Below are 26918 nucleotides of genomic sequence, written 5' to 3'. Positions count from 1 at the left end.
CATTTTCAACATACTTTTACCATCTCATTTCCTTCTAGTTGAAAGTTCCAAATTACTGATAAGTTTAGATGAAAAATAGCCCTTTTGTATAATTTATCTATTCCAACTAAGAAAATTTTCCCATTAGCTTACTGAAATGGCTTTAGAAAAGATCATGATTAAAAAATAAATTATGTTTAAAAATTCCAAAGGGCTTTACCTTTTGTGGCAGTATCAAAGTGAAGGAACCCACTGACAGACCTATTTTCATCTTCTATTCCTCCTTCACCATCTGCTATAGAATTAGAAAAGGAAGAAAAAAAATAAAAATTTCAAAAATTCACTTTCTTCAGTAACTATGCTAAATGGACTAATCATCAAAGACACTCTTATTTCAAGGTAACTAATTAAACTCTAAGAGATAGTTTTAAAAAAAAACTACTACTAACTTAGGGTTATTCAGCTTAGAAAGATAGATCTAAATACATATATACATATATAAATTTCAATCACATAAGATATTATAAGCCCTTTATAAGGAGGCAACAAGACCACAAACTATTTGTTTTAGTGATTAAGAACAGTTACCTTCCATATTTCACTCTCTAGTCATTACTCTTGTCCAAGGGGGTTATTTTAAAATTCAAAAGAAAAATGAAACTAAAAAAAGTACAGTTATCCCTTCCACATCGAGGGGATTAGGAATGTGGTACCCCAAGGGGGGGAGGGAGGAGGAGTCTAGATGGTGAAGTAGAAGCAGGAATGTGGTGCCCCCACGATCTAGAAAATCCGCATAAAATTTTCTGGTCTGGTCTTCATACCAGAGAAGAAGTCTAAACTTTTTCTATTATGGAATGTTTACACTATCTTATTGTAAAATTTGGATTAAGTACTTGGTCATGGCACTGTGTCATCTGGTGACCTTTGAGTATCATCTGTGGCTTCTGCAAAACTCCCAAAAAATTCCCATTTAATTTTTTATGCCAAATTGTGCTATATTGAAACTACAATGAGGAAAGTCACAATGTGGAAGGGATAACTGTTTAAGACTAATTCTAGTCAAAGAAGTAGTTATTATACCTGGTCTATGTTTTTAAATATGATATCAATATAAGCATCACAAATGCAAAGTGTGCCACAACAGTTCATTACCTAGGTTTTCAACAAAGGGGCCCTCATGATGTACAAATGGCATACACATGTAGGTTACAAAGTTAATAAATACTTAAAAACCATTAAAAACTACCTTAAAGTGTCCGTATGTAAAAAGCAGGAACAGTACACCCTGCAATATACACTTAAGTAACACAATAAAACAAACTGCCATATTCATAATTCACCTGAGTAGGGTTTGACTGGCATATCATCTAGCAACAGGTGCAGTAGTCTTTGAGTGTGAGAACGCTGGCGATTAAGAGAAGTTACTCTTAGCTCTATGGAGGCAGTCTTCATAAGCCATGACATTTGGTTCAGCATGGATATTTCATATTCTGTAATTGAAAAACATGAGTGGGTAAAAGGGAACTCACACAGGAAAAAAATAAAATAATGAAATATAGATAGGGAAATGTTTTCTCAGCATAATGATAATTTAATAAATCAACATGGAATAGTAGAAAAAGCACTGGATTTTGAGTCAGGAGAGACAAGTCTGAATCATACTTCAGATATTGCTAGTTGTGTGTGACAAGCAAGAACCTCTGATCCTGTGTCCTCATCTTTAAAATAGGGTATTTATAGTACCTGCCTCACAGGTTATCGTGAGGATTTAATAATAACTCACACTTTTAAGATCCGCAAAGTGCTTTACAGACATTATCTCCTTTGATCCTCACAACACTGTGAGGCAGGCACTATTATTATCACTATCTTACAGCTGAAGGAATGGAAATTCAAGAGAGGTTTGTAAGGAATTTATTTGCCTAGAGCAATAGCTAGTATGAGTCTGAGTTGGACTCTAAATCCAGTCTATGCCTTGCTACATCTCTAATGAGAAAATGCATGCAAAAGTGTTTTGCAAACTTGAAAGCACTGTGTAAATATAAGCTATTGTTATGACTGTTTTTATTTATTTATTTTTCTCCTGACCTGTGATTTTACTGGCATAAGGAATTCCAATGCAGACCAAGAACTGCTCTGCAACGCACAGTCTTAAGAGTAAGCTGAGGGGCGGCCAGGTAGCACAGCGAGTAAGAGCACTGGCTCCAGTGTTGGGACGACCTGGAGATCGAATCCCGGGCTCAGACACTCAGCACCACACCCAGAAATAACTGGCCGTGTAACCTTGAGCAAGTTACTTAACCCCAATTGCTTAAAAAAAAAAGAGTAAGCTGAGTACATTGAGAAGTTGTGGCTTGCTCAAGGTCACACATTCAGCATGTAACGTGACTCTGGGCTAGGTCTCCATCCATTATACAACACTTTCTATTAGTAATGAAGATGATAATAATAATGACAAAAATAAATACACTAGCTAGGTGGTGCAGTGAATAGAGCACCAGACCTGGAGTCAGGAGAACCTGAGTTCAAATTTGGCCTCAGACACATTACATGTATTAGCTGTGTGAACTTGGGCAAGTCACTTAATACCAATTGGGCCTGCCTTCCCCCCTCCAAAAAAAAAAAATGAATACACAGACATAAAAACAGATAAACCAATCTAAGCAAAAAGACCAGACCTTCTGCTATTTGGCAGTCAGTCAACAAGCACTTACTAAGCACTATGAGCCAAGTACTGTGCTAAGCACCCAGGAATACAAAGAAAGGAAAATTAGACCTTGCCCTCAAGAAGCTTATATTCTAATGGAGGAGACAATGTATAAATAACTAATATATACAAACTAAAAGGAATATGATAGAATGGGAATGCATTAGTAGTGGGGGGGAAACAGGGAAGGCCTCTAGAGGAAGGTAGGAATTAAGCTGAAACTTGAAAGAAGTCAGGAAAAGAGAGGTGGAAATGAGGAGGAAGAATCTTAAGTAACAAGGCTTTTTCATTTAATTTCAATAAAGCTATATTTCACTTAGAGGAACTACCATAAACATTTTTTTTTAAAGTAGCAGGTTTAACAGATAAGAAAAAGCAAATGCAGACATAGGAAAATGTAAATCCTCTATAGTGGCACAGTTTGATATATACTAGCTGAATAAGTATACTTTATATATTAACACGCATTCAGCATTTCCCATTAGACTGTAAGCTTCTGGAGGGCAAGTCCTGTTTTTGCTTTTTCTTTGTATCTCCAGCACCAAGAATAGTAGAAATGTTTAACTTAAATCAATCTAGAACCATGAATCATACTTCAAAGTAATTTCAGATGATACTTCTAGACAACTGAATGACTATCAGACTTAAGGATTTGATAATACATAGTTTGATTTTATAATACAAATGCTAATTAAATTTAAAATTAATTTTTGAGAATTTGACAAAAATCACTTAACAGGTGACACATTTAGGGTATTATTTAGTAATAATACATGTTTCACAGCTCAATTCAACCAGCATTCAAAAAGTATCTACTAAAAAAAATTACACAGAAAAGAAATACAAAGTATTTTTGAGGAGGCAGAAAGCACTCACATTTGGGGACATCAGGAAAGTCTCCTCTACCAGCTATAAGAATGCCTATTTCTGTTGTGTTAACCTGTGATCCTTAACTCATTAAAATGGCAAAGTAGTAAATTAATGTGGTGAGATTTGTGAAGATAATGATTACATATACTAAGTCTTGAATAAGACAGGACTCTAAGTTTTAAAAACACATTAAGTAGAATACTAATGGCCAGTTTTCATATGGATTGGGATACAGTACCCTTCAAAATTTATCCCTAAACTAGAGGCATATCCCAACTAATATCTCTAATTGGTTCAAACAGAACAACCATAAAAATCTAAAAAAAGAAAAACCAAACACCCAATGCAATCAGATGAGTTAAATTTAGACAACTGTTGGTGAAACAATGTTGCAGAGGACAAATAATTCATAGCAACAAATACCAGATATGCTCCTTGGAGGTCACATTCCTATTATAAAAGTATAAGATCTATCTTTACAAAAATTAGAGGGAATTATGTTGGTAAAATGTCCATAGCTGGAAAAGGTATAATCAATCCAATCTTCCCATAAGAAGGATATCAAAAGGGCAATTGACTAGAGTTGGAGCCTGGTATTAGAGATGTGGGCCCTATTTTTTTTTTTAAGCAATTGGGGTTAAGTAACTTGCTCAAGGTTACATGACCAGTTATTTCTGGGTGTGGTGCTAAGTATCTGAGCCCAGATTTGATCCCCAGGTCATCCCGACACCGGGGCCGGTGCTCTTACTCACTGAGCCACCTGGCCGCCCCTACGTGTGGGCCCTGTTTTTAAAGAAAGTAAAGAAGGGACAATGATTCTGAATGTGCATTAGTTGAGATACAAGTTGTTTGTATTTTTAAGCTTCACTTTTTCTTTTCTCCTTTCCTATTCCACAAAGCAACTAAGTAGAAGAATGAACTGGCTTGATATCAGTTGGTGGTAAATAGGTCTAACTACTTGGGAAGTTCTGAACATACCTCCATGATATGTGGCAGCCAGGGTTAAGAGCAAACACTCAAACCGGGCACAGGCTCAGCTGGACAAGTTTTTGGAGATTAGCGGGAAGACTTGGGTAGATAATGTATTAACATTATGACAAAGTGATATCTGTTAGGGACACTTTATGTGGTGCATGTATGTATGGAAAGGAAAAATCTGAAATGAATGGTTAGCCTCTATCACCAGTATTATTCCTATGTCCTAATACCAGGCTCATAAATGGAGTGTATTACACTCAACTAGTTTTTGCACAAAGTGTCTGATCATCTGAAGTGATTTCACTGCAACCAGCACAAAGCAAAATTGAGTTGTTTTTCACAATCTCCCCCTGAAATATTCCCAGCACTTTCTTCTATTTTCCTACCCTTTAAATGTAATTTCATAATTTCAACAGCTAATCCAGGAATCAAGCCGTACCCTTGAAAGGATAGATTTTTAAAACTTTATACTACAAGCTCAAATAGCTCAAATTCTTAACCCCATGAAACAAAACATGACAGATTATGCAAAAAAGAATTAAACTATATAGATGGGAAAAAATTCCACCAATGTTATGGTTGTAGCCCAAAAGAGAGTGGACAAATTAAAATGAAATTAGTAGATTTGCTCCCTAATTACCTTGTGTTTAACTTTTGTATCTATTCTGCACATACCTAATTTATTCTGTACATATTATATATGTATATGCGGTCTACCTGATAGAATATAAGCTCCTTGAGCTAAGTGATGATTTTATTGTTTCCTTTATATCTTCAGTACCCGGCACAGTATCTGGAACATAATAAATTCTTTTTTTTTTTAAAGCAATTGGGGTTAAGTAACTTGCTCAAGGTTACACGGCCAGTTATTTCTGGGTGTGGTGCTAAGTATCTGAGCCCGGATTTGATCCCCAGGTCATCCCGACATTGGAGCCAGTGCTCTTACTCGCTGAGCCACCTGGCCGCCCCATAATAAATTCTTAATAAAGCTTACTGATTGAATGAGGGAAAAAAAAAGTCATACCTCTGTTAGAAAAAGGCAGATGCTGCAACTGAGAAAATAAAAAATCTTGGCTGGTTCTCAAATATCTCATAGTTGGACCAGATGTGTCTGAGCATGCACATAGCTGATAAATAACCTATGTAATTAAAATAAGCAGATGGTTAAGTCAGCACTATTAAATCAGCTACAAAATTTCAAAGATAAAGAATTTTATAGTCTTAGCTCTACAAAGGTTTAGGCTCCACAACATTATAAACTTAAACAAACAGGATGGACAAACACACTTCCACGACTAAAGAAGGTATATATAGCAAGAACATTAATGATTAAGTAATCCCTTAATTATCTAAATCATTAATTGTTCCCAAGTAGGTGGAAGGTAGAACAATTCTACTATGCTTTGCATTAATTTGACTTTCTGAAATTTTCCCAATTTAAGGATGAAGACACTAAAGTATAAAGGACAAAGATTTATACAAGTTGGATTCCAATAATTATCAACAAAACTGAATGAAAATTCTCAGTATAACAAAAAAGGCTTGCAGGCCACCTTACTTTAAACATTATTACCAAAAATCCCAACACAGCAAAAGAACACGAGCCACCTGTTGGTGTTTTCTAATTATTTTCTTCAAGATTTGACCTTTCCCTGAGTAACTGGCTACCCTAGTAAGAGAATGCAAAAGTTCTCACTCTAATTTAGTCATACCACTCTAAGTTCATTCTGTATTCATAAAATCACTTTTAGCTCCTGATCTTAAAAAAAAATCTATACCTGGTAGCACAGCTCTGCAAGTTGAGGTGATTCCCTTACTGCCATAGGGCCCGTTCTCCCTTCTGTTCCCTTCTCCAAAATATTTAATATGGCATGAAGACATGTCCGAGGACAACCTAAGACTCCTGAATACAAGGCAAAAGCAAAAAAATTCCTCTTAGTATCTTTAATAAACTTCAATTAACATTAAAAACCAGTTAACAGAAACAGATTTCTCAAATAATATTTCTTTTAAAAGTCAGTAATATCCAGGCATGGCTGCACACACCTGTAATCCCTGCCTACTGAAGAGACAGATGCCAGTGAATCACTTGAGCTCAGGAGTTTGAGCCCCCAAGAGTAGGTGGGGGGCTACCGAGCTGCCTAAGGAATGGCAAACCAATCTAGGTCAGAAACACAGCAAGTCAAAGCTTCTGTGCCAATGAGTAGTAGAACTGAGTGGTCACTCTACCTACAGCCTGACTGAGACCCAATCCTGCCCTCCTCCCACCCCTTTAAAATAAAACCAGTGATATATATATATATATATATATAAAATAAACATGCTATATAATTACTGTATTTGTAGGTCAAATGCAAACCGAAGAAAGAGTCTGGCTAATCTCAACAGATTGGCTGAGGACTGATATATTATTATTAGTTATTAACAGAGACCAAGATGTAACTCCTCAACCAATTTTCCCAGATAGACATCAGATTTCCAGAAATATCCACCATCAAATATAATTAGGTCACTCTAATTGGGAAATAAATATTAAATCTATGTATCTGATCTCTCATACCTGGATCCTGGAGGTTTGTGGTACTAACAGGTTTCTTCAATTCAAAGCCCAGGAGATACAAGGCAAGGTTGGGTGGATTGCGCTCCAGAGAAGTAATAAGAAGATTCAAGATGTGTATTCTTGTTTCATGGCGGATTCGTGCTAACTTCCTATCAGGTTCTAATTCTTCAGTAAGAAATAAAAAAGAAAAGTGACAGCATCATAAAAAAGTTAATGTCAGTAAAGTGACAATTATTCTACACAAAGATATTAGTACAATTTTTTGTCCTGATTAGTTAAAATTTACCCAATCTTCCATTACTTTGTACTACTTTTTTCCCCAAAAAGTTTCTCAAAAAATTTTTTTCCCATTTTCTCTGACTCCACTAATGAGTTTTTTTTGTTTCATCCATTTTCTTTTATTCACTAACTATATTAATATAACAAACATCATGTTAATATAATCCATATAACAAACATCATGTTAATATAATCCATAATTAAGCATACCCTCTTCTGCATTAATGAATTCCTCTGCATCTTCACTATCCAAACACTCCACAAATCCAGCCATCAGCTTCTGGCTTACACTCTGAAATCATTACAAAAAGGTAGAAAATGAAAAATTACAAAAACTGAATCACTTGCTAGGAAACACATAAAATCAATATAAATATTATCCAGGTGAACTAAAAGATGAACTTTTTCAACAAATTAAATTTAAACACTTCTTAATGTAGCCCACTCCTACCTTTCCAGACTTACACCTTACACTCCAACACATACTTTTCAATTAAGTGACACTGGCCTCCTGGCTGTTCCATGAACAAGACACTCGTCTCTCAGCTCTGGGCATTCTCTCTTGACTGTTCCCCATGCCTAGAACGTTCTCCTTCCCTCCACTCTGACTACTGACCTCTGTGGCTTCCATTAAGTCCCAGCTAAAATCACACCTCCTACAGGAAGACTTTCCTACATCTTTTTAATTCTAGTGCTTTTCTTCTTTTAATTATTTCCCATTTATCCCATATATGGCTTGTTTTATATATATATTTGTTTGCATGTTGTCTCCCCCATTAGATTGTAAGCTCCTTGAGGACCAGGGACTCTCTTTTGCCTCCTTTTGCATCCCCAGCACTCAGCATAATGCCAGGCACATAACAGGCATTTAATAAATGTTTACCGAATGGCTAACTGATTTCTCTAATTTTCAAAGAGATTTTATGAAATTGTTAGTTTCTCTAAAAACTACCTAGACAGCCTTCTACAAAAAAGCTTTAATATGTCCAAAAAAGGTAGCTATTACTCTTCCCTTTGAAAAATGAAATCACACTTTTAAAAGTCATATTATATTACTCTATTTTTCAAGACTAAATGAATTCACTTGTGCTTTCTACAGAGACACACCATAACCAATTTTGCACATCTGGAGCCCATGGTTTATATATATACTCTTCTTTTCCTTTAGAAGAATTTCTAATCTGCTAAACGACAGCCTCAATAACAGGAGGCTCATTTAAACAGCTGCTGTTTGGTAAGCAGAAGTGTGACAATTGTCAGAAATGTGAAAGCTGTACAAAGGAAAGTGAGAACCAAAATGTAAGAGATGATAAAGCACAATATGAAATGATATGGCATAGATGGGGACTGCTGGGAAACCACAAAAACAAACAGGCCATGCCAATGAGCAGCAATCACAGACAGAATGACTCAATTGCAACCAAGGCAGCAGAATGATGGTAAGACAAAGAAGCAGTCAAATATAATGACAGGCAACAGAAATGGTATCTGGAGTACAAAATCATATGATTTATGTCTTTAAATGTGTTCACTGTGTAGACAATTGGTTACATTGGCCTATACAATAATTTTTTGTAGCATCATCCTTAAATATAAAGAACCATATGTATACATATTTTTTCCCTTTGAGATAATCTTTCATCAATAAGAGCAAATTCTTCTAACATAGTTTAACAATATATACATCTCAAACACACACACACACACACACACACACACACACACACACACAGAGTTTACCTGATCATGTGTGAAATCTCCTACTAATTTTATCTGAATGTTAGAATTGCAAGAAATACAGCAGAGGATCTTGGCACTTTCAAAAGCCAGTTCAGGATTGCTATTGCCATGATAGAGGTACCTTTAAAACATTAATGTTAAAAGTACATTACAGTGAAAATTTTGGCCTCCTACAGTTCTCTAAGAATGAAGACTCAGAACAGATGAACAAGAGCTCAAAAGGGGTGGGTCAAATTTTTAACTAAGTATGTTACCCAGCAAACATGAGAAATCTTTTTTTAATCTTTTAATATTAAAAATGTGGACGTACTCTTACAATCTACAATACTGCTGATATGGAGAAGTAATGATTTGATATTTTAAACTAAGCACTCGAGGTTAATTTAACTTTTTCTTTTTAAACAATTGGTTTTTTGTTTGTTTGTTTTAATTAAGCAATTGGGGTTAAGTAACTTGCTCAAGGTTACACAGCCAGTTATTTCTGGATGTGGTGGTAAGTATCTGAGCCTGGATTCGATCCCAGGTCATCCCAACTCTGGGGCCAGTGCTCTTACTTGCCATGCTACCTGGCCGCCCCAATTTAACTTGTTTTAAAAGCAACAAATCCTGGAAAATATTAACCCACGAGCATATCAGAAATGGCAAAATAATAATATATTCCATCAGAAATAACAGAATCATCACATTTTAAAAGGCAACAGTAAAAAAAAATAAACTATATTAGCAACAGTCCTATCAAATTTAGAAATCAAAGTTTCATCTTTTTATGTTTTTTTTCTATGTCCAGTGGTCACTTACCTGGCAATGTTAACCACATTATCTGCCTTCTTAGTTCGGGGATTAATGCCTTGTAATAGCTGTTCCAATGGAGTGACTATTAGAGCTAGCTGACTTTCTCTTAGAAGATCCATAAAGAGATTCTCCTTCTGCAGAGTCAAATTAAGAAGAGCAAGACAGTGCTGCACTGCTTTCTCCAAGTGTTTCTTCCCTATAATCAACAAAATGAACTTAGAGAGTGTCTACAATGTGACACATACCTAAAATATGACAATGACCTGGCAAATTCTCAAGGCACTCCAGTCACAACCCACAAGCAGCCACAGCTCCTGAACACCAGGAAAAGAAAGTTCTCACTACTAAAAGTCCTTCCACAATGACAAATGGCTCAGCATCACAGAGAGGGTTTTAACCATGTAAATGAATGGTCTTAAAAATTCATTACCATCTGATACAAATTCAAAGGTGGTTAGCATAAACTCATATCCATACATCTATGCCACATAAAATAATTTTGCAAATGCTTTATCTTGACACAATACAAACATCTTATCCTACAGAGCAAATATTAAACCATGAAATCAAACAATTCATTAACTTAACAGAAATTCATTTATCACTGAACTGAATCTGAAGTATACAGAATTAACAAGCTGCATTACACATTCTGAGGACCAGCATCACTCAAAATTTACATCAAGTTCTCATGCTAACATAAGGAGTCCACCATTTTTCCCCTAACACTGCCATCTCTGAAAGCAGTCATATTTTTCACATTTCTTTTAAATACATAATCTTAAAAGGCTTAATAAATACTACAGTCTAAAATGTGATTTCATTACATCCTGGGACCAACTGTTCTAATAAAATGCATATCCAACAGATATTCACTTTACAATAAATTTTGCTGAAATACAGTAATTTTGACAGATCTCTAGATTACAACTTTAGAGAAGTGAAATTATATAGTATATCATAGAACATCTGAAAGTATGAACCAATAAAAGTATGCATAATGTTGAAGGCAGGAATCCCTAAGATAATGTAAACAGTGTGTGTCTGTGTGTTAGAATGTATATGTAAGTAATAGCATCCAAATACATACCAGGGAAAGGTGCATAGGTATCAAGCTGCTTAACACCTTCTTCCAACAAACTAAGAGAAAGTTCCAGCATTGGTGACTCATTCAGAAGATGATACATCAAACTAAATCCTGGAGGCTTATAGGCTATGATTTCTTCTCCTAAAAAGGAAATACCAAAACATGGACCAGGATTTGAAGAATCAATAATTTTCATATTTTTCTTCATTCAAGTATTTAAAAAGTAACCTATTTATTGTTTTAAAATAACTAGCCCCCAAAGAGCATACCCATGAACAACCCTTATAACACTACAAACTAAAATCTAACTTAAGTGATTACTTCTGTCTGTAGAGAGTTGTGCAGTTTATTAATCACTTAGAAACTTCAGGAGGTAGAAATTTCAATAAGGTTGCCTCTGCACAACAACAGCTCAGTAAATGTCTGTCAATTAACTGAATTCCATAAGGAAGTATCTACACTTGGTGAAAGGATTTGACGCTAATTTTGTGACAATTGATGTGACAGACATATTAAAAGTGAAAAATGTTTTTAAATGCCTAATTTTTTACTTCCAAGCTACAAAAGTTTCCAATATGTTTGAAAAATAGAAAGCAAAAAATAATCAAATTACCTCGCAATTCTACAAACTGGTCCACAAAATCTTCCAGCTGAGGTTCATAATCTCTGAGCAGTTTATAAAACACTTCTAGCACCACCTCAGCAACTTCCCACTAAAGAAAATAAAATACTTTTCATCCAGGTACACATTAATGGGGTGGGGATAGACAAGACAGATACAAGAAACACCAACTCATAACCATGTACTCTTATGGACCCTATAGAAAAAGAAAGTAACTTTTCTCAGCAGCACTTTTGACTCATTTTACATTCTTTTTCTTCCTCCATTAGAAGCAAATAAAGAAATAGAATACTTTTTTGTTTTACTGTCTTTGTTCATGTGCTGGTTAAATAAAAAATTGAGGGCTTATTTATTTGTATTAATATTTATAAAGGCAAGTAACCATTATGTCTATTACAATTCATGCAAAAATTTTTTTTCATCATATGAGGAATTTTTTAAAGCAAACATCTGTGCCTTTAAATCACTGTTATCTTAAAGAACTGTATTTATTACATTTGCTAACTAAAACCTGATTTGGACTCTGGCTCCTCATAAAGTTTTAACCTTTCATAGAGTTTCAACCAAAAAAGTTTTAGTATTTCATACTTTGAAACTACATCCTTTGTCCTGCTTCTCCCCACAAACTAGCCCCCACCAGCCATAGATTTAAGATGGCTGACAATGGACCTAGCACCTAGGACTTGCTTTGGTTAACCAGAGCTTGCAAACTCTCAGGTGATACTTGTGCGCACACATTACCTAAACCACTAACTATGCTCTATGAGAAGCAAGAATCTTTGGATAAGGACATCTTCTAATACTTGAATGAAAGATTCACAATGTCAAAAGGAAAATGGTATAGAGCAAATATTAACTATAAAAGGCACAGAAAAGGTCAAGATCAAGATCCTGATTATCTGTTATCAAGCCCCTCCCAGGACTCTCTCCTGGCTTCTTCATTGAGTTCCATGTCTGACTGACAGTCTTTCTCTCCTCCCTAACTCCTTCATCTTACATAATGGCACTCCCTCAAATACTCTAACCTCCCAATTCCTCAGTCAACTCATTTCCCACGACTTACTCTTCTCTACCTCAGGCAGACACATAGATGGACTTGATCTTGATCCACTTGACCTTGTCATCACCCACAAGTGTTCCACTTTCATGGTCATGATTGCTGAAATTCCTTTATCAGACCATGATCTTTTATCACTCGATCTTTCCCTCAATCATACAATTCCTAATCCTGTTCTTGCTCCTGATCATGCCCTTCAATTCCTTCATCTGTCTCTCAGTTCTTTCCCAGGTCATCAGTCCCACACTGGCTACCCCCCCATCCCCCTTCCCCATCCCTATCTAGACCTGTTGGTAAACCATTTTATCTCTACTTAAGTCCCTTAACTCCTTATTCTATTGCAGATAATGCTTTTCCAAATCCCAACTTTGGATTATTCCCACCACTGGCTGCCACCACTGTTCACATGCTTCCAAGTAGAGCTAGAGAAAACCAGGAAAATCATATGCTGACTGGGTCGATTACAAATTTGTGTTACATAATGTCAAATAGGTCCTCACCACAGCAAGACAATCCCTTTGACATCTCTCTAACCAATTTAATATTCTCCTAGTAAGAGGGAAGATTCCAAATCTTTTCATTATTTTTCAAACATTACATGGCAACTGTTCCTATCTAACATCACTCTGATAGCTTTCCCACTATGTCCTGATTCACACCACTCTTACATGAAGCAGTATCCTCTTTGCCTAGACAAACCCCCTTCATGTGCACCCTTGATCCCATTCCATCCTGTCTTTTCCAGCAGACTTGTCCCCCTCTATTGTCTCTACTCTCACTAATCTTTAATCTCTCCTTTTCTCTCCCTCTCTACTGGTCACTTTCTTGATGCCTACAGTAATGTCTAAGTCTCCACCATCCTTTAAAACTCTCAGGGACCCTAGCATTCCCACTAGTTATAATCTTTCATCACTACTCCCTTTCGTGGCTAAAGTCCTTAAGAAAGCTGTCTATAATCAATGCCTCCGCTTCCTTTTCTCTTTTGCACCCTCTTTAGTCTGGCTTCTGGTATCATCCTTCTATTGAAACTACTCTCTCCAAAGTTATTAACGATCTCTTTAATTGTTCTCTTTCTCACATCCACTTCCTGGATTCCCTGGCACCTTTCAAGATTTAATTCAAATGCCATGTTCTTTGCAGGTTTCTCCTCATTCATTCCCACTGATGCCTTATCCCTAAGATTATGTCCAATTTACTCCACATAAATCTTATTCACATTTAGTTATTTGCTTATTGCCTCCACTATAAGACTGTGAGCACCCTGAGGGCATGAACTGTTTTTACCTTTTGTTGGATCCTCAGAGCTCGGTACAGTATCATGCACGTATAGTAAGCCTTTAATAAAAGTTTTCTGACTGGCTAATGAAAGAAGAAATCCTGACTGATTCTAGATTATGTGATTACAAAATAAGAACAAGATAGAACAATGCTTACTTGGGTAATAGATGCTAAAGTCATACTGATCTCTTTGGAAGTGAAAATATTTTTTAAAAATCAGGAAATATTTGTAATCATGAAGTACTATAGTTATATAGCATCTAATTGATACTTAAATGTTTGACAATAAAACATGAATATTATTTTTATATTAATAGTAATATAATTATATGTAAATCCTAAGACATTAGCAATGTGTTTTTAAGAGTTCAGGAGGTACCTCTTTGACAGCTCACTCCTACTACAAAGAAGTCAGTAAAAAACAGCCCATCTGAAAAGTTCCCTGGAAAAATAATGCAATATTCTTTATAAACCATGAAATTCTGGGAAACTGCTCCAGATGACAAAATCTAAGCCAAACTTTGTCAAGATTCAGTTCAAAGTCCTCACTTAAGGGTGAGTGGAGTTGGCACTACAAATTAGATGAGTTCTATAAGGCCTAGAAGGTGTGATCTGTCCAGGAAATATAGGATCCTTACAAGGTAAAGTCTTTTGAACTAAACCAATTGGGGAAGGTGAGTTCTCAATAGTCAAGGTTTCAACACTACAGAATATCTCTTGTTTTCCTGACAAACTTCTGAATAACTATTCATTCTAAGGTATTTGAAATTAATAATCTATAAAATGTCAAAGACCTGATAGACTCTAGATGTCTGACATGTAAAGGATTCACAAAGTCAAGAAGAAAATGTCAAAGCAAACAGCAATTACTTACTGATATAAGTAAATAATAGAAATTCCCTAGTTTTAACTTCAAAAACCAAGATTCTTTTCATCTGATTTATAGAAATGAACAAAAGCTATCAACTCCTGATATTACAGAGTTCAAAATATAAAATGAAATAAAAAGCAGTATTGCTCCAATGGACATACATCACTGTATCTTCCAAATGTAAAGTGCATTTATAGCACCTACTATTTTTAACAGAAAAGCAATTCAGCAAAGTAACAGATTTGAAAAATTATAAAGCCAATATCCCTCTGAGAAGTTACCTTTTCAGCTGCTCTGCGATAAGCTCTAGTGCGAAATCGGAGAAACACAGAATCTCTGAGGAACTGCAAGTATGGGTCAAAGCCAGGTGGACGCAGTCCAGCCCCCAGGTTAGATGGAAATGAACTTTCTACTAGTGTGCTAATAAGCTGACAAAAGGCCCTTGTCAGTGGATATTCTTCACACCTGGATTCTATTTCATTTAGTTCAACCTTACCAATGGAAACAAACATTGGAGACAAAAGTTAAAAAAATAAGAAAGTTTGACATAAAAAGAACAGAAGCTGAGGCTCTCAAGTCATTAATTCATTAACATTTTAACATTCTTGCAAGATGTGAATGAACAAATATTTTCATGTTTCAAAGAAATGCAAAGGAGGGGAAAATATGTGTATATGTACACATACATAAACATACACCAAAACAGTTACAGAACCAAAAATTCCTAATTTTGATGAACTGCATAATTTATCTCCAACATTGAAAATAAAACCAAAAGAAGTAAATTCTGACTTTGGATTGACTTGAATAACCTAACTTAAATGAGGTGAATCTAGAAACTGCAGCAGTTCACATGACTGGTCTACAACAATCCATTTTGCATTCTGAAATTCCATTAAAAGAGCCTTTCTACATCAAGCACTGTTCATTTTAATTCAGATATATGTAGAATGTTTCAATTCAGCACTGACAGAAAACTCCTAACTCTTGAAAGGAAAATACATAAAATCTGAAAATATGGAAATGTAACAAAAAAACGCATTTCTTACAGCTTCCCCCAACATTAAATGAAATTTACAAAATTAACACTTTGACTAATAGGAACTATTTACCTCAATGCCAATTGCTTGTCTCTGGCTTGGGATCCTTACAGTCTGTAATATCTTTTAAAAATAAGAAGAAAAAGAAATTAGGGACGTTTCTATTCTGTCCATGAAGCTATGGTTTTCCATTGTCATTAATTATCACAGGTACCGTTATCCTTGATTATATTTTACAAGTAGTCTACTGACTTTAAAATAGTACTTCTGAAGTCTCTCCATGGGCTTTCATTAGTGTGTATTTCAGTTAAAGGTAAAATGTCAATTACATAGGTTTTTAGCAATTCTCAAATATTAACAACAAATAAATCCCTTCTTCATTACTTCAATAACAGAAAATTAAAAAGGTATTCTGGGATGAAATCTTACTCGTATTGAACTGCTGATTTTCAAATGTGAGTTTACAAGCAGACCTATGTTGTTATTCAGTCAATTTGTCATGTCCAACTCTTCATGCACACCTCTAGGCTTTTCTTGGCAAAGATACTGGATTGATTTGTTATTTCCTTCTCCAGCTCATTTTACAGATGAGGAAACTGAGGCAAACAGGGTTAAGTGACTTGCCCAGGGTCACACAACTAGTAAGTATCTGAGTTTAAACTCAGGTCTTCCTGACTCCAGGCCTGGCATTCTATCCACTGCACCATCCTACTGTGCCTTACATAGCTCTATAGGTGGACCTAAAAAATAGAATGTAGATTCTAAGGACATGCTCCTAAGACAAATTTATAAACATTGATGTTTCGCCCTGACTTTGCTACTAGTTGACCAAAAAGTCCATGAATTAAAATATTCTTCTTAGCCAAGAAAATGCTATCATATAGAATCTTTCAATACAACTACTAAAGAGAGCTATGTTTCAATATTATATTACAAACAAAAAAGTTATAATCTAAATTCCGTTTCCCATGAAACACATGAAATGAGTATGTCATTACATTTATCCAACTCAAACCACAACAAAACAATAATAAATTTTTTAAAATACTGTAACTTAACAAGTCAATTCCATAATATTTTTTTAAATTCAGATCTATCTAAAATCCTCTGGGCACATATGCTTGTGTTATCTATAATATTTCACTTCCCTTAAAATCGGCTCTGGGGGCAGTTAGGTGGTACAGTGAATAGAGCACTGGCCCTGAAGTCAGGAGGACCTGAGTTCAATTCTGACCTCAGACACTTTAACACTTACTAGCTGTGTGACCTTGGGGAAGTCACTTAATCCCAATTGCCCTGCCCTTCCCTTCCAAAAAGCAAAGAAAAAAATCCGCTCTGAAAAAGTCAATGAACAATGAAATATTGAGTGTTAAGCTTTTATTATTTCTAAAATTTCATTTATTCTACAAAAATAGTTTCCCAGCCTAGAACTGTTTCTATAAATCATTTGTAATTTTTTTTCAGCCTACAACTACCCTCTATCTGAATGTAAGCCCTGAATACCAATATGCCAACAATATCTGCATTTACAAAAAAAATAATGCAAACTTTAATACTCTACTTTTATTTAAAGTGTTCTCAAAATTTCTTGCAAATATTAAACTGTATTCTTCCTCTTATACAGAAAAATACATATAGAATAAAAATGACCCGAAAACATAATCTTAAGCTAACTCTACGCTTGGCATAAATGAACAAAAACGTTCTATACTGTTCTTAAAATGAAGTGAATACAAAGTTTAACGGACAGTGATAGCGTCCCAAAATGGAACAACAGCAGAAGGCAATGAGAGGTCCCACAGAGGCATTACACTCAATGAAGTGTACTCGCTTGGTGAGAGTGTAAGGAAGGAAAAGGAAAAGACACTTCCAACCCAAATATTCTTCTGTGGTAAATCTAGGTGCTTCCAGAGGTACAAGAATAGCCTATAAACCAGAGATAAAAGAGTTTCGTGCTCATTATTTATTAACATTTAATAGGTAATGGGGAAAAAAATCTTTATCTGCCCTTAGTAATCTAGGGAAGCTTTCAGTAAGAATCAGCAACAGAACCAAAGCCTACACATTTCCAGTCCTGTACTATGACTGATAAAGAGTGCTTCAAATGGGCCATACAACTGATATACTACAATGCTTCTGGTTCCTGTCTTTGTTAAAATTGTTACCAAGCATTACTTTGCAAAGTACAGTTAGAAAAATATATAAGAGCTGAGATTTATTTTACCTGTGTATATTCCAAAGATTGCCAGAGGGAAGCAGCAATTTCAGGAGATTTTCCAAAAGCTGTAAGTGTCTTCAATAGCTCAGCTTTTAAAATAGGAGGGATACTACACTGAAGGAGTCCCAGGATGACAACCACAGGGGTCCACTGAGGATGCTCACAGAGAGCCAAACGAGCATTCTCACTCTGAAGAATTAAACAGAATTAAACATATTTTTTAAAAAAGGCAAAAATTCAATTTCTAGGTCCTTAGTTCAACTATCGCTGGCTAGTTAAAGAAAGTATCAGTAAGAGACAATGGGTAGTTTGCTAACCCAAATGATTATTCATTAATCTAGCATAAAGGGCAACATGTCATAGTATTACTAAGGACAGCTATACTTCATTTCAGACCACTATACTTCAGTCAATTTCACATTTCAAAGAATAAAGCAATAGCATCACTTCTAGTATATTGCTGAATCCAAATAATTATTAAATAAACAAAAATTCAAAATGACCTAATCTTCTCATGGTTACACACATCAGTGAAAGAAGTAGAAAATGCCAAAATCGCTAGGAGGACCTTTGCTTAACTGCCTTTACCCTTTCCGGTGCAAAAACAAAGTTAATACAATTCAAAACAGAACTTAAGTGTTTACTACTATGCACTTAGGACTATGCTATACACTACAAGGAACACAAAAGTAGTAAAAAAAAAAAAAAAAGATTTTTAAAAAAAGGTCTCTGCCCTTAAAAAGTCTGATGGTGCAATGAAGAATGCTAGAAAGTGCTAGAAAGAGGAAGGGGACAAGTATTAATTAATCATCTATAACATGCTGGACACTGTGCTTTATAAATATTATTTCATTTGATCCACACTTAATTTGGTGTATAAACTGGACATAATCTGATCAGTGATTGGAGTTAAGTGCTATTTTTATCCCCATTTTACAATTTAGGAAAATGAGGCAAACACAGATTAAGTGACTTGCCAAAGATCACACAGCTAGTAAGCATCTAAGGATTTTAATTCAGGTCTTCTTGGTCCAGTACTCTATGACTAGGAGTAAAAAAAAGACCTGGATTCAAATCCCACCATTGACACCAGCTAACTGGGAGGCCACAAACAAATACTTTAACCTAAAACTCAATTACTTTATTTGTGTTATGAAAGTAGTATTCAGAACTCTATTAGCAGGAAGAACAGCTGGTGAGAGTGAGATTTGTATAAATTATTTTCCACTTGGTTATTACAACACAAAACAGAACTGCTGCCAGACTGCCACGTACTGCCCTATGTGGACAAGTATGGGGATAGCTGAAGGCTATCTTTCTTATGACCCCACCCAGCTCTTCTGACACTAAAGCCCTCTTCATTGTGGTAAGCAGGCTACTCTGGGTCTAAAGGTCTAAGGAAGAGCACATGGTCTATTAGGCCCTATACCAAGATGGGAAGGTTTTGAGTATGAGCCTTGCAAGAGACTATTTCTACTGTCTGAAAACTAGGTTAATGATCATCACCTAAAGTTTTATCACCACATAAGACATATTTTTGTCCACAGAGACTCATGAAACCATCAACTAACACACAGCAGTACTTGGTAAAACTTAAAGCAGTATACAAGTATCAGTCATTATTACTAGTGATATAAGACCAAAGAACAATTCTAAACAAGTAGGAAATAATATAATAATGAAGGTTTAAAGCTAAGTGCTGAGGACATTAAAAGTAAAGGAAAATCACTACTGAGAGGGCTTAATTAAGAAAGGTAACATGAAGAAAGGAAAAGGTGACATGGGGCTTTGAAGAAAATATATAATCTCTATTGCATACCAAAAAACAAATACATGAACAAAGGGGCAAAAGCAAAAATGTGCTTAGAGAGTATGTGGGACAGTAGCTTGACTTAATTTATAGCACCATATTAGAAAGAAATAGGACCAAATAGGTGGGTAAGCTGGGTCCACTGGATAAGGAACCTAAAATGCTAGGCTAAGGAAACTAAACTTATTCTTATCTCTTTAAAACAGTAGTTTTAGAAAAACACATCTAGGGACAGCTAGGTGGCACAGTGGATAGAGCAGAAGCCCTAGATTCTGGAGAACTTGAGTTCAAACTCAACTTCAGACATTTACTGGCTGTGTGACTTTTGGCAAATCACTTAACCTCAATTGCCTTGCCAAAAAAAAGAAAGGAAAGAAAAATACCTCTAATACCAGCTTGCAGAACTGACTGGAAAGGAAAATAAAGAAACCAAGTCATTAACTCTGAATCAGGCATCTGGGATTTTACTGTAATACAGACTGCAACTTCCCTACCCTTAGCAGATGATCTTTGAGAGGTGCTTTGGCCAAAAAAGTCATAAGCCCTTTGGCCAGCTGGCAATGAGTTTTTCCAAACTTAGCTAGGCTGGTCCTCGGAAAATTACCCTCCAATCCTTTACACTAGCCTAATCTTGGAAATGCACTTGGCAGGACCTGACCTGTCAAGCCTTATGCTCTGCTGGCATAGCCCTTATGAAGAACATGGGGCCACTTCAACAATATTATGAGGTTTGGGAGTTGAGCTCTCTTGGAGAATTCTTACTATTAACATAGAAAAATTTTCATCAGTGTAAATGCCACTGCTGAAGTAACATAAGTTTCTCATGAGTTTCATTCATCAGCAAGAGTACAGTTCCAAAATCACGGATTGTATTTTGAGTTTGTAATAAAGTCCTTATTTATACTAAATTGTTTTCTTTTTTCTGACAATGTTTCTAGTGTTCATCTGATCCTAATAAGCCTGAGTATCCTTCCCTCTGATGGTTATAAAGATAGAGAGATCAATGTAGCATGTTAGGTGCATGTCATATTTATCATCCTAAAGTTTTGATTAGAGAAATCTACTACACCTATTAAAGAGGTCTTCTTTTGAAAGCACATAGATAGAACCCTAATACTGTAGGGGGACTGATTACCTACCCATGTAATGATTGTAGTTGTGAGCTGCAAAAAAGCAATCAATCCATCCTGCTCCTTCTGGGTGATGCCTCGTAAAGGCAGGTGACGGTACTGGACGCTATCTGCACTTGGCAGATCTTTCCTCAAATGTTCATGATACAACATCAAAGAGTGAAAGAAATGTTCCCAGGAAACAGGGCTGCCACCTGCTCCTTGAATGTTTTCAGCTGTTAAAACACAATACACAATTTCTTAACTGCTTTGAAATGAAGGTGGAAAAACAACTTTAAAATGCTGAATTTCTTTCTCCTTTATTTGTGAATAAAATGCCTTTTTGTAAGTTTGTTGGCTACTATATTGTAAAATCTAAAATTGCAAGCTATATGCCACCCTTTCAGGACCTTCAGATTAATTTTCATACATTGTCTAACATGAGATCATGCCAATGTATTACTTAAATCAGCTGATGATTAACCATTTATGGGCCAGTCACCCAAAGTTTCCCCTTTGACAACAAGAAAAGCCTACCATGTCATCATGTAGTTACAAAAAGGACTGCTTCCTCCCACAATGAGCACAAAATTCCGTAATGCAATGTATAACATTGTGAAGTGATATTTTCAAATCAAATGTTATTATGCATACCATGAAGGATAACTGACAGACATATTGTGTGCTCCTTTGGAAATCATCTGATGTCAAGAGATCTTAAGAGGACAGTCCTTAACACAATGAGTGTAGCCCCCATGGAGAATTTATGGGAGTATATAGACAAAAAAGTGCCACAGAATAAAAAGGCATAAATGGATGCAACCTGTACCACTAGAGGGAGTACCCAGAAAGATGAACACAGATCTAGAGTTTCCCAAGTTTTTGAAGTATCAGGATAACATTAAGACCAGGAAATGTTTGCTTTGCTATGATCAGTACTGATCTGTTTATGTCCAGTTTATACCCCAAATTAAGTGTAAAAGTTTGAGAAGGTCTAAAGAAAAACAATCAAACAGTAAAATATTGTAAAATCATGCCTCTGAAAGAAGACTAGGTATAAGAATTGTACAGCAGATATACTTTGTTTTAGACAATAGATGTGATCGTCAAAAGGTGAGTAAAAACTAAAATATGGCATACTAAATCATATTTTAAAATGGAACAAAACAAAGCTTCCCAAATACCAGTGTTAACAATATATGTTAGGGGCGGCTAGGTGGCACAGTGAATAGAGCACCGGAGGAAGACCTGAGTTCAAATCCGGCCTCAGACACATAACACAAAAACTAGCCATGTGATCTTGAGCAAGTCACTTAACCCCAATTGCCCTCCAAAAAGCAAAAAAAAAAAAAAACCAATACACAAGTCAGATTTTCCCAATAGCCCAAGCTCCTACCGTGTCTACTGGTCATATGCTTCTTTCCTGTTTTCATCATTATAGAGCAGTCTAATCTTGTCACTTCTTGTTTTGTTTAATATTGACAATATACATTGAAAAAGAATTTAATGTACATGGAAAAGAATATACATTGCCTTGTAAAATTTCATCAGCAGTTATAGAGATACAGAGATACTCTGCCTAAGGTTGGTTTGGAAAATTTCTAAATTGTTCTTACCATGACTACTGCCATTGACTTTTAACAAACTGAAACAGTAATGAGCACACTGTGGCCCGCTGGCCAATCCCTGGAGCATTTTCAGATACGGAATATAAATAGTAGGAGGAAGTAGGTCTCCCATTTGCCTAACAAACTTTGACAAGACAACCTGAAAGATAAAAAAGAGTCTGTAGTTTATATCAAATACATCTTTCCTCAATATTAAGATAGCATTAGAGCTAGGTGAGTTTAAAATCAATAACAGTTCCAGTTTAACAGGAGGTTCCCAACCTAGGTAACATTTTTAACTCATTCTTTCTCATGCCCAATGTCCCATCAGCTGCCAAATCTTATAATTTCTACCTTGATGACCTCTCTCATATAAGTTCTCTTCTCTCCTCTTACACTGCCACCACTCTGGTGCATTACCTCCAACCTAGACTAGTGTGATTGGTCTCTCCCTGCCACAAGTCTCTCTTCACTCCAGTCCATTCTCTCCTCAGCTGTCTAAGTAATCTTCCTAAAGTACAGGGCTGACCATATTACCTCTCTATTCACTAAACTTCAGTAGCTTCCTACCATCTCCATGATCAAATATAAAATCCTCTGTCTGGCATTCAAAGCCCTTTATAACCTGCATCCCTTGCCCCAAACTATCTAGAATGCTTAAACCTTATTCATTTCCATGTTCATTTCATTCTAGTGACAATAGCCTCCTTGCAATTCCTTTCATAAGATATTCTATCTTCAGATTCCAGCTATTTTCACTGGCTGTCCCCTACTGCTTGAATTTTCTCTTCTCATCTATGCCTCCTGTCTTTCCTGGCTTCCTTCAAGTCCCAGCCAAAGCACCTTCTATAAGAAGCTTTTCCCAGTCTTCTCTAACCTTAGTACCTTCACTCTGCCGATTATCTATAATTTATCTTGTGTGCATATTATATATATAGATGTAAATATAGAGCTATGGATACACACACACATACATAGAGTTTGTACTCTTGTCATTTGCAGGCCATATCCCCTATTAAGGTATGAGCTCCTTGAGATTACACTCTGTCTTTTGTCATTCTTGGTCTCCTCAGTACTTAGCACAGTACCTGGCACCTGATAAATGTTTACTGACTAATAAGGCTAATTTTCAAATGCTTATTGGTCCCAAATTCCGTTCCAAATGTAAATAAAATTAGCTTAAACTGGGAGGAATTGTTTTATGGACCTGAAATGCCATTTATTTAAAACAATGATAATAACCCCATGAAGAAGGCTCTAAGAATGTTTCTAGGCAACTTACATCTTAAATATATAAAAGAAAACTCTAGAGACTGACTTAACTAAGACACATACAGAAAATCCATAGGTATATTTTGGGATTAAAACACAAAAATGTTCACTCCAAGTAAAATTCATCAGCTAAACTAGGAACAGGTATTATATGGAACAGGAAATTTAACACAAAGGAGCTAGTATTTTACCTGCAGGGCACATCTAACCTCCCAACACCATTATTTTTCCCTATTCTTTTTCTCACATTTGGGCCCTTGCTATTTTGCTTCTCTTTTCTTCTTCATCTTTGCCTTGGCCTACGTGTAGTGGAATCCCACATATATTCCCACACTAATTTAGGCAGATGTCAAGTTTAGAAACATTCACAGATTCACAGATTTAGGGCTAGAAGTGAACCAGTCCAACTTCCTAATTTGACAGATGAGGAAGCTAGCCAGAGAGCAACTTCTCAAGGTCACACAGTAAGCAGCAGGATTCAGAATTCAAACCCAAATCCTCTGACTCCAAATATAGTGTAACTTCCCCTATAGCTGTAGCTATAGCATTTATAAAGACCTTTAAAGTTTGCAAAGTGCTTTACAAATATTATCTCATTTTATCCTCATAACCACCCTCTGAAGTAGGTACTATTATCACACCCATTTTATAGATGATGAAACTGAGGCAGACAAAAATTAAGTGAATTGCCCAGAATCACACAGCTAAGAAACGTCAGAGGTCCTATTTGAACTCAGATTTTTCTGACTTCAGTTCTAGCACTCTATCTACTGTGTCACTTAACTGCCTCATATAGCATGCTATCTCTCTAAAGATTATTAATTACAAGTCAGAGTATAAGACAAATAAAATATTTATGACTATGCAATAACTTTTAGAATTTCAAATTACACGGGGCAGCCAGGTAGCACAGCATGTAAGAGCACTGGCCCCAGTGTCGGGATGACCTGGGGGATCGAATCCCGGGCTCAGACACTTAACACCCACCCAGAAACACCTGGCCATGTAACCCTGAGCAAGTTACTTAACCCCAATTGCTTAGGGACGACCAGGTGGCTCGGCAAGTAAGAGCATCAGCCCCAGTGTCGGGATGACCTGGGGATCGAATCCTGGGCTCAGATACTTAGCACCACACCCAGAAATAACTGGCTGTGTAACCTTGAGCAAGTTACTTAAACCCAATTGCTTTAAAAAAAGAAAAAGAATTTCAAATTACACAAAGGTGAGATGACAATGCCAGGTTTTTTTCATGTCATACAAATCCCAGTTTAACAATTTCTTGATCTTTATATGTCAGGCTTTTTAAAAATACATGCCAGGGGTGGCTAGGTGGCGCAGTAAGTAGAGTGCTGGCCCTGGAATCAGGAGGACCTAAGTTCCAACCCAGCCTCAGATACTTAATACACACAAACAAAAAACCTGGCCATGTGACCTTGGGCAAGTTATTGTAGCAGCAAATACCCCAAGCTTCCCCAGGGTCGCTGCCAACACAGTTTCTTAGATCTGCTTTGTTAAAGGAAAGCAACTCAAAATGGGTTAACAAGCTTACTTTAATCAGTCAAACATATATCATTTACCTCGTTCAGGGGGAAAAGGTCAGCACCCCAAACTTCAGAGTATACAGGCAGAATTATCAAGACAGAGAAACAGATCAAGTAGACAGATTCCCAAACTGTCCAACCATTACATCCATACCAAATCAACATCTGGGTTTTTCAAAGCCGGGGGCTCTCAACAATGGCTTCCCAGAGTTTCATCTGATCAAATCACAGAACACTTGTCAAAGTGAGCCCCAAAACAAAGCCTCACATCAGGACTTATATAGCCTTCTCCTGGCTCAGAGAATGTAACAACCTTATTGACTCACTGGCCAATCAAGAAGTATCTACTGAAAAACAAGCCTCCCACACCAGGCTCCAGGTGCACTTTAGCCTAGGGGCAGGGAAGATCTTAAAAATTTACATTCCCATTACAGTTACTTAAACCCAACTGCCCTCCAAAAAGCAAAAAAATTTAAAAATAAAAAATAAAATTAAAATACATGCCAGCATCATGCTGGCTCTTGACACCACAGCACTGCTGATCTGGAATATATTTATAGTAACCATGACCTCTAGTTTTTTTTCTTCTGTATTCTTGCCTAACCTTTCCAATTTTATAAGGGGGATGCTGACCACTTGGTCTTTTTGTCCAAAGAAAACAGTAGGAAGAGCATGAATTCAATTAGAAGAGATTCTGGAAAGCCATAAAGAACAAAGCATCTACAATGTGCAGCAGTTAAAATAAATGATTGCTAAGTTTCCACTGAACTCCAAAATTCTTGAATTCTGGGCACTCTTTAATCATTATAATACTATACTTCAATTGGGCTACCAAGGAAAGTTTTAACTCCTGGAGAATGTTAAGAAAAACAACAAAAACTCTCTGAGCTGGGTTAAGTTAGACATTCATATAACCTGAAAAAAATGAAAGAGGGGTTTTTTGGAAAGCCCATAGATAGACCTTAAGTCCAGCTCCACTATTTTGACATAAAATTAAAGTGACATAAAATTAAAGGCTACAATTATTTTAAAACACTGACCTTGAAAGATTTAGAAGCAGAAAGAAAAAAGGAAATAGATTGTTAATGACCCACATGCAGATCTCTTGCAAGGAAATAACTAGAAACACTGAAATATAGTTAAATTAAATCTAACTAAGCAAAAGAATGAAAGCTACAACTAACCTGGCGTTGAGGGGGTCTCTGATGAGCTACCCCTAGGTAAGATCCCATGATAGTGGAAGTCTGAAGAGGTTCCGAAGGACACCAATATTCCAAAGCAAGTTCCAAATTAAAAGGGTTTTTTTTATACAGCTCAGCAATCTGCAAGTCATGAACAAAGATTTTTGAGGGAAAATGGCAATTTTTTCCTTAACAAAACACTTAAAAATTTAAAGTTACAACCCTAGTATTAAAGAGGTTAAATATTTATTAAATTACTAGCTATAATTACAAATTATGAAATAATCAGATGTCTGATGAAGAATTAATGACTTGAATTC

General features: G+C 36.0%; 1 protein-coding gene across 2 annotated transcripts in view; it reads right to left on the bottom strand.

Moving 5' to 3' along the window:
- Positions 1–26918, bottom strand: part of NUP205 (nucleoporin 205) — a 102467-nt gene that overhangs the window by 51979 nt on the left and 23570 nt on the right. Inside the window, exons 10-25 of one of the 2 annotated variants that reach the window (XM_069087293.1) lie at positions 26602–26739; positions 22614–22764; positions 21028–21233; positions 18085–18267; positions 15933–15983; positions 15102–15311; positions 11606–11705; positions 10996–11133; positions 9912–10101; positions 9114–9234; positions 7584–7665; positions 7095–7259; positions 6313–6437; positions 5559–5673; positions 1320–1469; positions 200–274 (exon numbers count right to left, since the gene is read on the bottom strand). In XM_069087293.1, coding sequence (XP_068943394.1) covers positions 200–274; positions 1320–1469; positions 5559–5673; positions 6313–6437; positions 7095–7259; positions 7584–7665; positions 9114–9234; positions 9912–10101; positions 10996–11133; positions 11606–11705; positions 15102–15311; positions 15933–15983; positions 18085–18267; positions 21028–21233; positions 22614–22764; positions 26602–26739 — 2200 coding nt within the window. The remainder of the gene's footprint in view (positions 1–199; positions 275–1319; positions 1470–5558; positions 5674–6312; positions 6438–7094; positions 7260–7583; positions 7666–9113; positions 9235–9911; positions 10102–10995; positions 11134–11605; positions 11706–15101; positions 15312–15932; positions 15984–18084; positions 18268–21027; positions 21234–22613; positions 22765–26601; positions 26740–26918) is intronic. The other variant, XM_069087295.1, reaches the window with a different exon arrangement.

This window comes from Petaurus breviceps, unplaced genomic scaffold, assembly GCF_028583685.1.
Source record: "Petaurus breviceps papuanus isolate PSGF00001 unplaced genomic scaffold, PetGlider_PUasm1.0 181, whole genome shotgun sequence".
NCBI lineage: Eukaryota > Metazoa > Chordata > Mammalia > Diprotodontia > Petauridae > Petaurus > Petaurus breviceps.
This window is presented reverse-complemented; position numbering and strand designations above follow the sequence as displayed.